The sequence below is a fragment of the Arachis stenosperma genome, chromosome 4 (assembly GCF_014773155.1).
Source record: "Arachis stenosperma cultivar V10309 chromosome 4, arast.V10309.gnm1.PFL2, whole genome shotgun sequence".
NCBI classification, from domain to species: domain Eukaryota; kingdom Viridiplantae; phylum Streptophyta; class Magnoliopsida; order Fabales; family Fabaceae; genus Arachis; species Arachis stenosperma.
This window is the reverse complement of record NC_080380.1, coordinates 66,372,917-66,392,939: the sequence shown is the minus strand read 5'-3', so window position 1 is coordinate 66,392,939 and position 20,023 is coordinate 66,372,917. Positions and strand designations below refer to the sequence as shown.

General features: G+C 37.1%; 1 protein-coding gene across 1 annotated transcript; it reads right to left on the bottom strand.

The window, feature by feature from the left end:
* Positions 1 to 8,895: 8,895 nt before the first annotated feature.
* Positions 8,896 to 9,493, bottom strand: LOC130975047 (novel plant SNARE 12-like). Its single transcript, XM_057899881.1, has 4 exons — positions 9,416 to 9,493; positions 9,284 to 9,340; positions 9,104 to 9,196; positions 8,896 to 9,015 (listed from the first exon to the last, which is right to left on the bottom strand). The coding sequence occupies exons 1-4, from the start codon at positions 9,491 to 9,493 to the stop codon at positions 8,896 to 8,898; spliced, it is 348 nt and encodes a 115-aa protein (XP_057755864.1).
* Positions 9,494 to 20,023: the final 10,530 nt, after the last annotated feature.

The following is a 20,023-nucleotide window of genomic DNA, read 5'->3' as shown; positions in this document are numbered from 1 at the left end:
AATTGAGAAGGCATGACCTCAAACCCGTGGCTAGAGGATGGTTAGAGTTCATACAACGCTCAATCATTCCCACTAGCAACCGGTCCGAAGTTACCATAGACCGGGCCATCATGATCCATAGCATCATGATTGGAGAAGAAATAGAAGTTCATGAGGTTATAGCCCAAGAACTCTATAAGGTGGCGGACAAGACCTCCACTTTGGCAAGATTAGCCTTTCCTCACCTCATTTGTCACCTCTGTTATTCAGTTGGAGTTGACATAGAAGGAGATATCCCCATTGATGAGGACAAGCCCATCACCAAGAAAAGGATGGAATACACAAGAGACCCCTCTCATCAAGAAATCCCTGAGATTCCTCAAGGGATGAACTTTCCTCCACAAAACTATTGGGAGCAACTAAACACCTCCCTAGGAGAATTAAGTTCCAACATGGGACAACTAAGGGTGGAGCATCAAGAACACTCCATTCTCCTCCATGAAATTAGAGAAGATCAAAGAATCATGAGGGAGGAGCAACAAAGACAAGGAAGAGACATTGAGGAGCTCAAGCACTCCATAGGACCTTCAAAAGCAAGGAAGAGCCGCCATCACTAAGGTGGACCCATTCCTTGATTTCCTTGTTCTTTATTCCCTTGTTTTTCGAAATTTTTAGTGCTTTATGTTATCCATGCTTGTGTCTTATGATCATTAGTGTCTTAGTGTCTATGCCTTAAAGTTATGAATGTCCTATGAATCCATCCCCTTTCTTGAATAAAAATGTGCTTAATTGAAAAAGGAAGAATTGCATGAATTTTGAATTTTATAATAGTTTAATTATTTTGATGTGGTGGCAATATTTTTGTTCTCTGAATGTATGTGTAAACAGTGCATATGTATCTTGAATTTGTGGTTCATGAATGTTGGCTCTTGAAAGAATGATGAAAAAGGAGACATGTTACTGAGGATCTGAAAAATCAATAAAATGATTCTTGAAGCAAGAAAAAGCTATTCAAAAAAAAAAAAAAAAAAAAAAAAAAAAAAAAAGAGAAAAAAACCGAAAAAAAAAAAAAAAAAAAAAAAGAAAGAAAAGAAAGAAAAAGAAAAGAAATAAAGTTGTGATCCAAGGCAAATAAGAGTGTGCTTAAGAACCTTGGACACCTCTAATTGGGGACTTTAGCAAAGCTGAGTCACAATCTGAAAAGGTTCACCCAATTATGTGTCTGTGGCATGTATGTATCCGGTGGTAATACTGGAAGACAGAGTGCTTTGGGCCACAGCCAAGACTCAATAAATAGCTATGTTCAAGAATCATCATACTTTACTAGGAGAATCATTAACACTATCTGGACTCTGAGTTCCTAAAGAAGCCAACCATTCTGAATTTCAAGGGATAGATTGAGATGCCAAAACTGTTCAGAGACAGAAGGTTAAAAGCCCCGCTCATCTAATTAATACTGATCTTCACAGATGTTTTTGGAATTCATTGCATATTCTCTTCTTTTGATCTTATTTGATTTTCAGTTGCTTGAGGACAAGCAACAGTTTAAGTTTGGTGTTGTGATGAGCGGATAATTTGTATACTTTTTGGCATTGTTTTTAGTATGTTTTTGATATCTTTTAGTTAGATTTTAGTACATTTTTATTAGTTTTTATTTAAAATTCACTTTTCTGGACTTTACTATGAGTTTGTGTGTTTTTCTGTGATTTCAGGTATTTTCTGGCTGAAATTGAGGGACCTGAGCAAAAATCTGATTCAGAGACCAAAAAGGACTGCAGATGCTGTTGGATTCTGACCTCCCTGCACTCGAAGTGGATTTTCTGGAGCTACAGAAGCCCAATTGGCGCGCTCTCAACGGCGTTGGAAAGTAGACATCCAGGGCTTTCCAGAATATATAATAGTCCATACTTTGTCCAAGATTTGATGGCCCAAACCCGCAAAGCAATCCGGCCTCAGGAATTCCAGCGTTAAACGCCGGAACAGGAATAAAAGTTGGAGTTAAACGCCCAAACTGGCATGGGAGCTGGCGTTTAACTCCAGAAAAGTTCTCTACACGAATTTCCTTGATTGCTCAGCCCAAGCACACACCAAGTGGGCCCGGAAGTGGATTTTTATGTCATTTACTCATCTTTGTACACCTAGGCTACTAGTTATCTATAAGTAGGACCTTTTACTATTGTATTTGTATCGAGACTTTGGTAGCTATCTTTGTTTTATGCTATCTTAGACCTCTGGGAGGCTGGCCATTCGGCCATGCCTAGACCCTGTTCTTATGTATTTTCAACGGTGGAGTTTCTACACACCATAGATTAAGGGTGTGGAGCTCTGCTGTACCTCGAGTATTAATGCAATTACTATTGTTCTTCCATTCAATTCCACTTGTTCTTTTACCAAGATATCACTTGTTCTTCAACATGATGATGGTGATGATTGACGCCCATCACCACTCTCACCTATGAACAAGGTGATTGACAACCATTCTTGTTCTACAAGCATTCGAGGCTTAGTGAATATCTCTTGGATTCTTCGGAGTCTTCGTGGTATAGGCAGGACCTGATGGCAGCATTCAAGAGAATCCGGAAGGTCTAACCTTGTCTGTGGTGTTCTGAGTAGGATTCAATGACTGAATGACTGTGACGTGCTTCAAACCCTGAGGGCGGGGGCGTTAGTGATAACGCAAAAGAATCACTGGATTCTATTCCGCGCCTGATTGAGAACCGACAGATGAATTCCGCTATGCCGTGACAGGACATATGCAATCGCTTTCACTGAGAGGATGGGAGGTAGCTGCTGACAACAGTGAGACCCTATACGAGCTTGCCATGGAAGGGAGTAAGAAAGGATTGGATGAAGGCTGTAGGAAAGCAGAGAGACGGAAGGGAAGGCATCTTCATACACTTGTCTGAAGCTCATACACCAATGATATACATAAGTATCACTATCTTTATCTTCTATGTTATTTTCGTTCATCACCATATATATCTGAGTTTGCCTGACTAAGATTTACAAGATGACCATAGCTTGCTTCATTACTAACAATCTCCGTGGGATCGACCCTTACTCACGTAAGGTTTTATTACTTGGACGACCCAGTGCACTTGCTGGTTAGTTGTGCGAAGTTGTGTAATGCCATGGTATTAAGCGCACCAAGTTTTTGGAGCCATTACCAGGGATTATGAGAGTTGTGAAAAAGTATAGTTCACAATTTCGCCGACCAGTCCACCATGTAGTGCTATATATTCCTGGAAAGCTCTGGAATCCTACTTTTCAATGCCACTGAAATCACCTGATTTGGAGCTTTGTGGCTCAAGTTATTCTTGTTTGAAGAAGGCATGGTCAGGCTGCCAGGTGAGATTTTTGCCCACGTTAGTGTCCACGTTAGTGTAACTAACGTGGCCATTAACGTGGGTCTTCCTTTGCATCGCAAACGTTAGTATGGATCACCTTTTCCACTAACGTTGGCATCTCCCCTTCCTTCCACGTTAGTTCCCACGTTAATGTAACTAACGTGGAAGCTAACGTGGGTTTTCTTGCTTCGCAAACGTTAGTGGCACTCACTTTTTCCACTAACGTTTGCATTTTCCTTTCCTTCCACGTTAGTTTCCACGTTAATGTAACTAACGTGGAATCTAACGTGGGTCTTCTTGCCCTTCACTAGCGTTATTGGCACTCACTTTTGCCAATAACGCTGCTCCTTCTTCAAAGTTGATGCCATTAACGTTCCCACTAACGTTCCAACTTTCCTTCCTTCCACATTAGTGCTCACGTTAGTAGCACTAACGTAGCACTAACGTGGCTCTTCTCTGCTTCTTGTTACCTGAAATCAATCAAAGTCCATCAAAGTATTGCTCTTAATCATGGGATCATGCATCATTCAATTTATCATTCAATTCATGCATAATTCTCATGAAATCATTCAAAATTCACAATGCTTGCTTAAATCATGGTATGATTGCATTTTCAACCAAATACTTGCTTATTTCCTAAGAAAATGCATGAAGCCAACCTAAATCATACAAAAAATGGCTAGTAAAACTAGCCAAGATGCCCTGGCATCATCTACAAAGCGGGCATATTGCTTATCCTGTTCCGCTTGGCGGAGTTTCTGAGGATAAGGCATTTTGGCTTTGTATTCCTCAACCTTAGTTACTGCAGGTTTATTTCCTACAGATGTCGTTGGAGAAGCCTTTTTAGAGGGGTTGCTATCAGCACTTGTATGTGTCTGATCCCCCACTGGAATTTGAATGCCAGGGTTGGAAGCTGGATTGGCGTTGGACGCCAACTCCTTACCTGTTTCTGGCATTTGAACACCAGAACTGAGCTTCCATTGGGCATTCAACGCCAACTCCTTACTTGTTTCTGGCATTTGAACGCCAGAACTGAGCATGGGTTGGGCGTTTAACGCCAGCTCTCCATCCTTTTCTGGCGTTTGAGCGCCATAATTATTCCTCTATGGGCTCTTACTATCCTCAGAGGGATTTTGGGTAGCAGTTTGTTCATTTCTTGGCTTCCAGCTGCCTTGAAGTGAGGTATTTAATGTCTTCCCACTTCTTAATTGAATTGCTTGGCACTCTTATGTTATTTGTTTTGATAACTGCTGTTCTGTTTGCTTCAACTGTACTTCCATGTTCATATTAGCCATTCTTGTGTCTTGTAATATCTCCTTGAATTTGGCTAGCTGTTTTGTTAGAAAATCTAATTGCTGATTGAATTCAGTAACTTGTTCTGCAGGACTGAGTTTAGCAGTTACTGTTTTAGCCTCTTCTTTCATGGAATGTTCACTACTTAGGTACAGATGCTGATTTCTGACAACTGTATCAATGAGCTCTTGAGCTTCTTCAATTGTCTTTCTCATGTGTATAGATCCACCAGCTGAGTGGTCCAAAGACATCTGAACTTTCTCTGTAAGCCCATAATAAAAAATGTCTAACTGCACCCACTCTGAGAACATTTTAGAGGGGCATTTTCTTAGCATCTCTCACAGCCATCATAAAGAGATTCATTATCTCCTTGTTTAAAGCCTTGAATGTTCGGCCTTAGCTTTGTCATCCATTTTGGAGGAAAATATATTCAGGAATTTTTTTGACAGTTGTTTCCATGTCATTATGCTAGCCTTAGGTTGGTTATTTAACCACCTCTTAGCTTGGTCTTTTATAGCAAATAAAAATAGTAATAATCTGTAGACATTCTGATCTACTTCCTTATCATGTACTGTGTCAGCAATTTGTAAAAACTGTGCCAGAAACTCTGTAGGTTCTTCTTGTGAAAGACCGGAATATTGGCAACTTTGCTGCACCATGATAATGAGCTGAGGATTCAACTCAAAACTACTGACTCTGATGGAGGGTATACAGATACTACTCCCATATGAAGCAGTAGTGGGGTTAGCATATGACCCCAGAGTCCTTCTGGACTGTTCATTTCCACTTAGCTCCATGATGGAGAAAGGGAGATGATGTGGATTTATTTTATTATAAAAAAAATAATTTTGAAATACTAAAATAAAATAAAATAAAAACTAAAATAAAAATAAAAATAAATTTAAAAATATTTTATGAAGATTTTCGAAAAAGTGAGGAGAGAGAAAGTGGTTAGGATATTTTTAAAAAAGATATGATTTTTAAAAATCTTAAAAGGATAAGATTTGAAAAATTTTGAAATTGAAATCTGAATTTTTATAAAATACCTGAATCCTACTCGGAATACCACAGACAAGGTTTAGACTTTCCGGATTCTCAAGAATGCTGCCAATGTATTCTAGCTTATACTACGAAGATTCTGATTAAGGAATTCAAGAGATACTTATTCAATCGAAGGTAGAATGGAGGTGGTTGTCAGGCACGCGTTCATAGATTGAGAATAGTGATGAGTGTCACGAATCATCACATTCATCATATTGAAGTGCTAATGAACATCTTAGATAGAAACAAGCGTGTTTGAATAGAAAACAAAAATAATTGCATTAATTCATCGAGACGCTGCAGAGGACCTCACCCCCAACAATGGAGTTTAGAGACTCATGCCGTCAAAAAGTACAAAGTTCAGATCTAAAATGTCATGAGGTACAAAATAAGTCTCTAAAAGTTGTTTAAATACTAAACTAGTAACCTAGGTTTACAGAAAATGAGTAAGCTAAGATAGATAGTACAGAAATCCACTTCTGGGACCCACTTGGTGTGTGCTGGGGATGGACTTGAGCTTCTTACGTGCCTGGGCTGTTTCTGGAGTTAAACGTCAGGTTGTGACCTGTTTTGTGCGTTTAACTCCAACTGGTAACTTGTTTCTGGCGTTTAACGCCAGAATGGAACATGGAACTGGCGTTAAACGACAGTTTACATCGTTTATCTTCGAGCAAAGTATGGACTCTTATATATTGCTAGAAAGCCCTGGATGTCTACTTTCCAACCTAATTGAGAGGCGCTACTTGGACTCATGTAGCTCCAAAAAATTCATTCCGAGTGCAGGGAGGTCAGAATCCAACAGCATCAGCAGTTCTTTCTCAGCCTGAATCAGATTTTTGCTCAGCTCCCTCAATTTTAGCCAGAAAATACCTGAAATCACAGAAAAACACACAAATTTATAGTAAAGTCCAGAAATATGAATTTTGCCTAAAAACTAATAAAAATATACTAAAAACTAACTAAAACATACTAAAAACTACATGAAATTATCCCCAAAAGCGTATAAAATATTCGCTCATCACAACAAAGATTTCGAAATTTATGAGAGAAAAAAAAGAAAAGATTTTTTTGATTTTTGAATTTTTAATGATGAGAGAGAAAAACACAAAAATGACTCACAACATGAAAATTATGAATCAAAACACATGATGCATGCAAGAACATTATGACTATCAAGATGAACACTAAGAACACTTTGAAGATCAAGATGAACATCAAGACTTATTTTTGAAAATTTTCAAGAAAAAAAAACATGCAAGACACCAAACTTAGAAATTTTTAATGCTTAGATACTATGATTGCAAAAATGCATATGAAAAACAACAAAAGACACAAAACAAGAAAATATGAAGATCGAACAAGAAGACTTACCAAGAACAACTTGAAGATCATGAAGAACACATGCATGAATTTTTTAAAAATGCAAAAGTTTTTAAAACATGCAATTGACACCAAACTTAAAAATTGACACTAGACTCAAACAAGAAACACAAAATATTTTTTATTTTTATGATTTTATAAAAAAAAAATTTGAATTTTTCGAAAATTAATTTTGGAAAAACGCAAACAAATAAAAAAAAATTTTGAAATATTTTTGAAAATTTTTTTGAAAAGAAAATTACCTAATCTGAGCAATAAGATGAACCGTCAGTTCTCCAAACTCAAACAATCCCCGGCAACAGTGCCAAAAATTTGGTGCACGAAATTGTGATCATCAACAATGGTGCCAAAGACTTGGAGCTCTCAAACGTGAATCACACTTTGTCGCAACTTCGCACAACTAACCAGCAAGTGCACTGGGTCGTCCAAGTAATACCTTACGTGAGTAAGGGCCGATCCCACGGAGATTGTTGGTATGAAGCAAGCTATGGTCATCTTGTAAATCTCAGTTAGGCAGATTCAAATGGTTATAATGGTTTTCCAAAATATAAAGATAAATAAAGCATAAAATAAAGATAGAGATACTTATGTAATTCATTGGTGGGAATTTCAGATAAGTGTATGGAGATGCTTTGTCCCTTCTGAATCTCTTCTTTCCTACTGCCTTCCTCCAATCATTCTTACTCCTTTCCATGGCAAGCTGTATTTTGGGTTTCACTCTTGTCAATGGCTACCTCCCATCCTCTCAGTGAAAATGGTCCAAATGCTCTGTCACAGCACGGCTAATCATCTATCGGTTCTCGATCATTTCAGAAAAGAATACAGTGATTCTTTTGCATCTGTCACTACGCCGAACACTCGCGAGTTTGAAGCTCGTCACAGTCATTCAATCCCTGAATCCTACTTGGAATACCACAGACAAGGTTTAGACTTTCTGGATTCTCAAGAATGGCCACCAATGGATTCTAGCTTATACCACGAAGATTCTGATTAAGGAATCCAAGAGATACTCATTCAATCGAATGTAGAATGGAGGTGGTTGTCAGGAACGCGTTCATAGGTTGTGGATGGTGATGAGTATCACGGATCATCATATTCATCAGGTTGAAGTGTGAATGAATATCTTAGAATAAGAATAAGCATGAATTGAATAGAAGAACAATAGTAATTGCATTAATACTCGAGGAACAGCACAGCTCCACACCTTAATCTATGGTGTGTGGAAACTCCACCGTTGAAAATACATATGAACAAGGTCTAGGCATGGCTGAATGGCCAGCCTCCCCAAATGACATATGAATTGGAAAAAATAGGGAAAAAGACCCTGAATACAATAGTAAAAAGTTCTATTTATACTAAACTAGCTAATAGGGTTACAGAGATAAGTAATTGATGTAGAAATCCACTTTCGGGGCCCACTTGGTGTGTGCTTGGGCTGAACTTGAGCTTTACATGTGCAGAGGCTTCTCTTGGAGTTAAACGCCAAGTTGTAACACGTTTTTGGCGTTTAACTCTGGTTTGTGACGTATTTCTGGCGTTTTACTCCAGATTGCAGCATGGAACTGGCGTTGAACGCCAGTTTGTGTCGTCTAAACTCGAATAAAGTGTGGACTATTATATATTGCTAGAAAGACCTGGATGTCTACTTTCTAACGCAGTTTAGAGCGCGCCATTTGGAGCTTTATAGCTCCAAAAAATATATTTCGAGTCCAGGGAGGTCAGAATCCAACAGCATCAGCAGTCCTTTGTTAGCCTCCTATCAGATTTTTGCTCAGGTCCCTCAATTTCAGCTAGAAAATACCTGAAATCATAGAAAAACACACAAACTCATAGTAAAGTCCAAATTGATGAAGTATCAGTGACAAATTGATGAAATTAATAGATCGAATGAAGATAGTACCTTCAAAACAATAACGGCAATGACACCACAGACAATTAGCACCAGAAGCAACATGATGCACTTATCAGTAGCTACCTGATAACAGGAGGTAACATAGAGTATAAGTCATGGCCAATGTTTAAAAAGTTTATATTGCATACAAACAAACAAAAATAAAATCAACCTGTCTGCCAATCTCCTTCACAAGCTTCAAGGCCTTCTTAATTGAAAATTGAATTGAATCAAGCTCATTAACAATCCGACCCATTTGTTCAGTCTGCACAATTTGATGACAAGACACATCAAATGTTTGTTAGGATATGATTTCCCCTTTCCTAAAGTGAATTTGACATAGAACACATACTTGGCCCTTCAAGGTAGTAGCAGTTTGGGTGCTTACTTCGATTGTTTGATGAACAACCTACATTTTGTATAAATTTAAGAATGAACATAAACAAACAACAAAGTCTAATTTTGAATCTGATGTAAGTCACACCTGTTTAGATCTTTCAATAGCATGATCAGTTTCATCCATTTGCTTCATCCCAGCATTGATAAGTTCTTGATTAGACATTTATATACAATAAGACAAATGGGTCAATTTGGTGAGATATATTCTTCGCTCACTACACAAGAGAACAAAAACATGCAGAGAAAGGGCAAGTCCCCAACCCCTAACCCAAAAATTCAAGTATTATGCCAATAAAGATGATGCCTGCTATGCCGATGCAAAAATGAGCATACATATACAATGAAAAGATGATATGGAGACAGGTTACAATGGGAAAAACACAGATATGAATTCTAACTCAATGGAGAGTTTAGATCATCTTATTTATACACCTTCCATTGCATTAGGCATACATCCAGTAAATCCATTTGCCTTTAAGGATGCCACCATGAATAATCATGAAATTGATGAACTTCAGTGAATAAGGTGTATAGTCTCGGCAACTGTTTGTCTATAATTCCTCCCTCTTAAATACTGTGTGAGGCCATTAGAACAGTCAAGAATTTGATGCACTTGAAATAAGAATAAACTAAGTTTTGCAAATAAACTATAGCTTAAATATCAAATATCAACTATCAACACTCCAAATAATAGAACACAGATACATATTTTTAACCAAAATAATAGAACACAATAATAGAACACAGATACAGATTTTTATGGGCATTCTTAAATTAAAATCATTTAAGTTAAACCCCCTACCTCGATATCGCAATTAAAAAAAACCGAAGGCGAGGTTACGACGAGGCAGCAGCGATAGCATTGATTTCCACAGAAGCAATAACAGCTCCGACGCCTCGTACAGCAACTACGTCATTATAAAATTGCAGTGGCTGTAACAGTGTCGAGAAACCGAAGACAAGGACATATACAAAGATCTAATCAGAATAAGCGTGGCAAAGACAAGAAAACATGTAAATGAACTAAAATCGAAGAAAATATCAGACCAAAACTATTAGCAATAGCTCTAGTATTGGTTCCAAGTGGCGACAGAGGGCTCTAGTGATGGCTGAGCAATAGGCAAAAATAAATGGAGACGTGGCGAGTTGTATGGAACCCAGTTAGTAACCCCCAGTAGCCCTCTTTAGCAGTAGCAACAATCACAGTTTCGGTAACTAACAAACAATGGAACGGAAACAACATAGCAAAAGTAGGATAACAGTAGAGTAAAACTGGAAGTAGAACAAGTTAAAGGAGCGGAGGACCTAAACCAAAATAGGGGCAGCAAAGGCACCTCCATCGGTGATTCTAGCGTGGAGCTCAGTGGTGGTCATGGCAGCTTCCGACGATCCCAGTGACGGCAATAGCAGCGGTGGTGGCCTTTGGCATCCTCCTTCGCGTCTCTCTCTATCTCGTCCTGCTTCTCGACAGTGACAACGCAGGGCAGCGGCGAAAGCGCAAACAGCGCCCTTCCTCCTCTTCTTCGCGGCTGGGACGAGGTCTACAGCGGCAACGGCAGCACTGGAGGCTTCAGTGGTGACCGAAACGGCCCTCTCCTCCTCTCCTCGTTACGTCTCCTTCCTCTGTCCCTCTTCCCTCTTCTCTGTTTCTTCCCCCTTTTCCTTCTATTCCCCCCCCCTTTCGAGCTTCCCTTTTCTGAGTGTGTGTGTGTGAAAGAGACTAATTTAGGGTATAAATTAGGAAATTTGTGATTTTAAGTTAAATTAGGTTTTGATTTGATAAATTAGGAAAAAATATATACAAGTAATATAACAATTTTACAAAATATTCATAATAGATATAACAATTTAGAATTCAAAAATAATAACATAAAAATTACTTTCAAAACGTATAAGATTTTATCTATCAATCTATTAATGAATACATACATTGTATAAAAAATTTTAATTTTTTGAAACAAAATAAAATTATTTTAAAAAATATATATACAAAAATTTTTTTACTCTTAAAGTATTTAACATTTTAAAAAAAGAAATTGTTATAAAATATACTTATATTTTGTGACAAATAATTAACTTGTTACAAACAATATTAAATTTTGTGACAAATTAATTTTTTGTCACAAAACAATTGGGAATTTTGAAATAAAAAGTTGTTTTGTTACAAAACAATTGGAGTTTTTGAAACAAAAAAAATTTGTTATAAAATATTTTGAATTTTTACAACTTATTTTTTTTTTGTTACAAAATATTGTAATATTTTGTAACAAAATACCATCTCGTTACAAAAACTAACATAATTTGTAACAAAATAAAATGGATTGTTACAAAATATTATCATATTTTGTAACAACTTGTTTCCTTTGTTACAAAACATTATTCTTTTGTAACAATCACTAATTATTATTACAAAATACTTATTTTTGGTAACAATTTTAAATTTGATACAAATTTTTTGTTACAAATGTTCCATTTTCTTGTATTGCCTCCATACGAAATCAAAACAACGAAAACTTCGGAGAAACTTTTTGATCGAGCTGTTGAAGAAGAAAATGTCAAGATCGGCTACTCCACCTTCAAGGCTCCCTCGGCCAAACTTTGCATGGAAAGGAAACAACTCTACCATCGATTTCTCCCAAACAAAAGTAATGTCAACATGAAGAGGAGGAAGCTACAAACACTTTAATCGGATTAGATTTTTTATTGGAGTTATGAATCTCAAGAAATCGAGCGCCAAAAGTCGAAAGTTCTATGGCCCCACATTCCCTCACTCACGGTCACTCTCTTTCTTTCTTTTCCTTAATGGTTTGGCTGATCATAATTAAATTAAACTTCAATAATCATAAAATTCTATTTAATTATTTTGGGTAAAATAATTTTTTTAAAAACAAAATCTCAACAAATATAATGACTCATAAATAACTAATTATTTAATTTTTAAAAATTCGGGGCCTTACACCATGCACCACTTGTACAATTTGATTTTAATGCAACCACTACATAACAAACTATGGAGTAGGAATTGCACCACCCGAACTCAACCCGGGACGATGAGGGAATCAACTGCAGCTATAGCCCTTGCCCCTATAGAGATTGCATTGCCGCGGGCACCGCATTTGGCGAGCATCCATTTCATTCAAATATTGGGTTGATTTTGGTCTACCTTTACCACCTTGCTGGAGTGCAGCATTAAGGATCAACCGTGGTCTAGTGTCAGCTGGTCATGTGCTTGAATCCCCCTATCGGTACAAACTCGTGCTAGTAAACTCTACGAATTTCATTCATTATGTAGATATCATGAACAAAAGTTCGCCAATCGAGATGCCGGTTAGCACAAGACACAAAAACATGGCGACATGGGAGTCAGGTCACCTGGAAATTACCACAACCGCAAACTCTGCTTCTGAGGTCAACAATGTATTCAGCACCACTAGGCATCTCTAGAACCTTGATAAACACCATTTTTAGGGTCTATCTTGTGCTTAATTTAGAGAATTTTATCAACTTTTTTCACATTTATTCAATGAAATAGCATGGTTTCATGACTTTCTCTTAATTTGTTCTTAACTGTAAAAACATGCTTTTTAGGCCTTTAATTTGCTAATTTTAATTCACCTTTGATTCCACTAGTGCCTTGATGTGTTTGTTAGTGATTTCAGGTTTAAGAGGCAAGGAATGGATCAAAGGAGTGAAGAGAAAAGCATGCAAAGTAGAGAATTCATGGAAAATCAAGGATTTGGAGTACATATATCGATGCGCACGCGTGACAGATGCACACGCGTGAAAGTGAGGTTCTCCAGGCGACGCATACACGTGACATGATGTGTACGCGTGAGAACTAAAATGCCAGACGACGCGTACGTGTGGTCCATGTGTATGCGTCGCAACTCGTATGTGACCTCATTAAAGTAAAAACGATGGGGGCAGTTTTTGAGCTTCCCAGGCCAAGATCCAACTCATTTCTGAGGCTATTACATGCAGAATTCAAGAGGGGTCATGGGAGGAGCAATTTGTGGAGTTTTCACCATGCTTTAGGTTAGGATTCTAGAGAGAGAAGCTCTCTCTTCTCTCTAGAATTAGGTTAGATGTAGATTAGGATTTCTATAGATCTAGGTTTAATTCATGCTTTGATTTACTTTTTGATGCAAATTTTTGTTCCTCTACCTTTACTTTCCTAGTTTAGTATTTTACTCCTTGTATTTGTTTACTTTGTTGTTAATGCACTATTGTTCATTTCATTTTCCTTTAATGCAATTTATGTTTGATTTCCTTTAGTTCGTTAATTGCTTTGTTATTGTTATTTCCTTGCATTTGATATTGTTAGATTTATATTTGTTTTCATTTTATCTTGCTTTCCTTTTGTGCCTTTCAAGTGTTTGATAAAATGTTTAGAAGGACGTTAGAGTAGATTCTTGTGTTCTTGGCTTAGGATGGTAACTTAGGTGAACTTGAGTTGCTAATATCCAAGTGGTTGATGATTGGTATCCATTGACTCTAGCTTCTACTAAGTTAATTAGTGAGGTGGCTAGGACTTATGGATTAAGATTAATGTAGCTCATTTGACTTTCCTTCACTTGTTTGAGGATGACTTAATGAGATTGATCCTTGCAATTATCATGTTGTGATTAGTAACAAGGATAAAGATCCTTAACCATCAACCCTTGCCAAGACATTTTCATCATTTAGGTTTCCTTTACTTTCTCGCAATTTCCTTTTCTTGTCTCTTATTCCAAAAACCCCAAAATACTTTTCCCATACCCAATAATTGAGCACACTTCCCTGTAATTCCTTGAGAGATGACCCGAGGTTTAAATACTTTGGTTATTTTTATTGGGGTTTGTACTTGTGACAAACAAATTAAATTTTGATTGGGGATTTTTGTTGGTTTAGAACTATACTTGCAACGAGATTTCATTGAGAAATTCTTTACAGACAAAATTCTTTTATCAAATTTTTGGCGCCGTTCCCGGGGAATCGCAAATGTATGCCTTGTTATTGGTTATTGTATATATGTGAATATTGTGAATATGTTTCTTTGTTAGTTGTTGCTAGTTTTAGGAGTTTGCTTTTACTATTTCTTAGTAGCTTTTGATTTTATTTTGTCTCGTCACCATGAATTGTCACTTTGGCTATGAGTTTGGTTACAACTATGTTGTAGGAAGTGGAGATTACAATGAGAATATGCATCAAGGATGGAACAATCAAAGGTGAGAGGAGTCATATGCTTGTGATCAATCCTCTTGGCAACAACCTCCACTAATGCACTATGAACAAGAATGATACCATGATGCATACCAATCCCATGGCTATGGTGGACCTCCTTGTGACTATCAACAACCACCACCTATGCCTATGAGCCTCATCCTCAACATAGCCCTCGACCATGCTCACAAGCCCCTTTTTACCAAATACCTTCCTATGACCTTCATCCATCATATAACCAATCACCCTTACCTCATCCTTGTGACCATCATGAGAGAAAACCTATAGAACCACCCACATTCCAATACAATTACTCCCAGGAACCACCTCAATACACACCATCTCCATGCCTTTACCAAGAAGAACCACATTTCTATTATGAACCCTTTCTCCAAAATAATGACCCCTTCTATCCACCCCGAGCTCCCATAGATGATACCTTTAGTGTTATTCTTCAAGGACAAAGAGAGTTACAAAATTCAATCCAAGATCTTATATCTCGTATGGATACACCTCCTACCTCCAATACTCAACCCTCAATCTCTAGTGCACTTCCTTTCCAACCACATAATGATCTCTCCATCCTACCACCACCCTCCATGAAAGAACATCCATATCCATCAATCCAAGAGCAACATGATCCCAATTATGTGATTGACATAGAACAAGAGAGAAGGAATCGTCTTAGAGACTTAATGGATCGAATTCACGCATCTATACTTTAAGAGAAACAAGAGGAAGCCCAAAAGGTTGTAGTCATCAAGGAGGAGTTTGATTTTGTACTGGAGCAATTGGAGGAAGCTATGATTGTTGAAGAAGAGGAAGAAGTGGTTGAAGATTTAGGAGATGTTGAAAGTCCATGGGAATATAGCATCATGAAGTCCTCTTCCAAGAAGCTTGAATTTAATGTTGAGGGGATAAACAACCTCCACGTCATATCGTGGTTGAAGACTTTGAAGAGGTTGATCAAGAGATGGATTTAATCATTGATGAATTCTTTTCTACAATTGAATCTTCTCCCATTGGACTTGACATGGAGATTAAAGAAGAAGAGGCACAACCTCTCATGCCCTTGGTAAGCAATGAAGAAGAGACTGAATTGGAAGAAAGCTACCAAGAGGAAGAGGTTGAAATTGAAGATGCTTGTAAAGAGGTGGAAGTTGTGAAGGAAGAACACAAGGGAGTGGAGCTAGAAATCGCCTTGCCAAAGTTGTTGGTTACCTCTCCCCCTAAGTCACAATCATCCTTCACAACATTTAAGTGCGTATAATTCATATCCCTTAGCATTCTCATTCCACTGGAATATGGTTTGCTTGAGACGGATGGCCGCCTTAGGAATATTTGTGGCTTTAAGAGTAAAAGAGAGAGGGTTAGTAGTTGGAAACAACAACCAAAGCTCATTATGGCTGGACCATCAAGGTTGAATTGTAAAGGTTGGAGTCATGCTACATTGAATGGGTCTAGGAAGTTGTTTGGAGGCTTCATTGAGAATTCATCTTACTTACCACCCAAGTGGAGTAATGATAATCAACCTGAAGATGGATGTAGAAACAAGATTTGGGATCCGAAAATACATGAGGATCAATTTTGGGAGCCCTTAGCTTGTGCGGAACTTCATCAAGGCTTGCTGGTGTTACTTTTGAAGAATAGAGCTTATTGGAAGTCCAAGCATTGGTGAAAGTTCAAAGATGAATAAAAGCACAAGCCACCATGACAAGGAGCTCCCCATACGTCCAACTTAAGGACATAAACTAAAAGTGTTAGGTGGGAGACACCCCACCATGGTAACATCTTTTCATCTTTCCTTATTGTAAATATTGGTAAAATAGGTTTAACTTCATGTTTAGTTTAGTTAGTTGAGTTTATTTGGTAGTTTAGTATGTTAAATAAGGCTTGATAGTGTTTTGATAGCTGTTTGGAGGCTTGGAATGCTTGGTTTGGGGCATGAACTTGGAAAAATTTTGAAAAACACAGCACCATGCCACGCGTACGCGTCGCCCACGCATACGTGTGATCCTAAGTTTTTCGACCATCCACGCGTATGCATCACCCACGCGTACGCGTGGATCCAAAATTATCACCTCCTATACAAATTCCAGAGAGTTGTGCGAGTTTTGGGCTAGAATTGTGCCTTTAGCACAAAATCCACCCACGCGTACGCGACACCCACACTTACGCGTCGCGCCTCTGAATAATCCATCACGTGTACCCGTGACCCACGCGTACGCGTACGCGTGGAATGCTCTGTTTCACTACTCTTCTTTTCTCCTCTTCTTTCTATTTCTTTCTCTCTTCTCTCTTCTCTTTTTTTCTTTCCACCCCTCAACCATCATCCAACACTACCAATCACCGTCCATAACCATTTCTTTTAGTTAGTTATTTAGTTAGTAATTTAGTTAGTTTAATTTTTGTTTAATTTTTTGTTTTTCATTATAAGTGTTGGATTATTATTCTTGTTTACTGTTTATTGCTACTGATTACTGATAGGATGTTAGTTTAACATCATTTTTATTTATATTCCTTGTTGGATTCTTTGTTGAGTTTATATTTGGTTAGTTGGTTTTGAATTTTTCTTGTTTAACAACTGTGAATACCAAGTGAATGAGAATTGCCCTCAAGCTTCTTAAATCTTTTTGAATTGCATGATTTGGCCACCATTTGATTTGAATCCTTTTCTTTGATTAGGCAAATTTTTTTATGGATGTTGTGCAGTTATCTTAATGCATTGTGTTTCTTGATCATATGCATCCATATGTTATGCTTATGCCTTAATGACATGATTGACCATTAATTGTTTACTTATGTTCTCTACACATATTTGAAACTAGCCAGTTTTGCATAATGTTTCTTTTGTGAAATTGGATTGGAAGCTCACCTAGGGACATCCTTTTGAAATTCTCAAGTTATATGGACCATGCTTGCTATGTGATTGACTTTTCACCTTTAGTATCTTTTACTACTTTTCATAGCAACCATGTTTCCCATCTTATGTCCACTAGGTAATGTGAGTCCAAATTCAAAGTGTGTCATTGATTGATGTGAAAGTTTCATATATCATTTGGTCCATTAAGTTCTCTCTCACATCAATCAATGTCCATTCATTATCCAATTCACAATTGCTTGATTCTTGAATGCTTTCATGCTTCTTTATCACTTGTTTGGTTATCTTAACCTATGAGTTTAGAGTATCTCAAGCATACTAGAATGGTGAAGTGCTTACTTCTTTTGTATAATTATGACATAGCTCTTTATGCTCATACGTGTATTCTAAACGGCGCCCAATTTAGAATTCACACACTTATTTTCACTCATGTCACACTTTGAGTCACTCACTTCATTCTAGTCATTATTACCTTATTCCAACAATATATGCTTCCGTGCTTTTGCTCTTATCTGGTTTTCTATTTTTCATTGAGGATGCACCATAAGAAACAACGGAAACGGGAGAAAGAACATGCAGCAGCCGGTTGATCCACCAGTTGAAGGTGACAACCTGTGTAGTCGCTGTATCCCCTTGCTCATCTTTGAATGCACCGAGGACGGTGCAAAATTTTAAATGTGGGGAGGTCGTCCGACCACTCGGTGTTTTTAGGTGACAAATTTCTAATCCCAACACTTTTGCATTTCAATTTTTTTTATGTCTTTTAGGATTTTTTGTTGCATATATATATATATATATATAATAAGCTTAATTAAAATAATGAAATTCTCAAGAAAAAACATTCTTAATAGGGCATTGGCATCCCAATTGATTCGAGTAAAAATTTTTCATCGAAATTGCTTGAATTATATATTGTGGAACATGTTTTTGAGCTAAGAACACTCAACCATGTGAGTTTTGAGTCTAAATTGTGTGGTTATATCATATAACCACTATTTTCCATTCTTGTGTGATTATTCTCTTTCTATGATTGTAATCTTTGATTATTTTGTGTATATATGCATTTATATGATTGAGGCCATTGTTTTAATTAGCTCACTTACCCAAATAGCCTTACCTTTTATCCTTCATTGTTAGCCAACTTTGAGCCTGTGACTAACCCACTTTGTTCTTTAATTTTGCACATTACAAGCCTTAAAAAGAAAAACAATAAATGTCCCTTATTTGGATCTTTGATTAGCTTAAACTAGTGAGTGTGTGTATCATTTAAGTGTGGGAAAGTTGGGACATTGGTTGAGAAAAAGGGTGTGTTTTGTATTTCTATTGAAAATTTTGGGAATTGGGTACATAATGCATTAATATTCTTGTATATATTTTAGTTTAAAATAATATATATATATATATATATATATATAAAAGAAAAAAAACAGAAAAAGAAAGAAAAAAAGAAAAGCAATAAAAAGGGGATAAAATGCCCCAAAGTGAAGTAGTAATAACCAATGCATGTGTGTGGTGATAAAAAGAGAATGCATGAGTGTGTGAAAAAATGAGAATTATGGGTAGTTAGGTAAGAATTTAAATTGTATAGGTTGTCATAGGTTAGGTGGGAAGTTTAAGTTAATCAAAGATTCAAATTCTAGTCCACTTAGCCAAATACAATCCTACCTTGACCCTAACCCCATTACAACCTATGGATAAGTCCTCATGATATTTGTATGCATGCATGAAATAATTGTTGATTGTTAGATGAAAAACAAATCTTGGAAAGCATGATTAGGAGAGAATTGAGTAAATCAACCTTATACACTTGATTGGCTAGAGCGGATACACATCCGGTGAGGGTTCAATTGCTCAATTACATGTTTTCACCTAGAATCATCACTTTTCTTGCATGTTTGTAAAAATCTTTAATAACTCAATTCAATTGTGGTTTGACTTGGTTGCTAATCCCCTTAGCCCTCATATCATATATGTTTTCTTGGGAATTGATTTATTTTGACCAAGTAGTTGCATTCATTTAGATAGATTGCATTAAGATAGGTTGTATTTAGGTAGTTTGCATTGAATAAATGTTGATACCCTTTGTTTCTTTGTTGAGTTTAGCATGAGGACATGCTTAGCTTAAGTATGGGAAAGTTTGATAAACACCATTTTTAGGGTTTATCTTGTGCTTAATTTAGAGGATTTTATCAACCTTTCTCACATTTATTAAATGAAATAGCATGGTTTCATGACTTTCTCTTAATTTGTGCTTTAAGTGTAAAAATATGCTTTTTAGGCCTTTAATTTGCTAATTTTAATTCACCTTTGATTCCACTAGATGCCTTGACGTGTTTGTTAGTTATTTCAGGTTTAAGAGGCAAGGAATGGATCAAAGGAGTGAAGAGAAAAGCATGCAAAGTAGAGAATTCATGGAAAATTAAGGATTTAGAGTGCATACATCGACACGCATGTGTAATAGAAGCAAAACGCCAGATGATGCGTACGCGTGGCCCATGCGTACGCGTCGCAGCTCACACGTGACCTCATTAAAGTGAAAACGTTGGGGGCGCTTTCTGAGCTTCCCAAGCCCAGATCCAACTCATTTCAGAGGCTATTATATGCAGAATT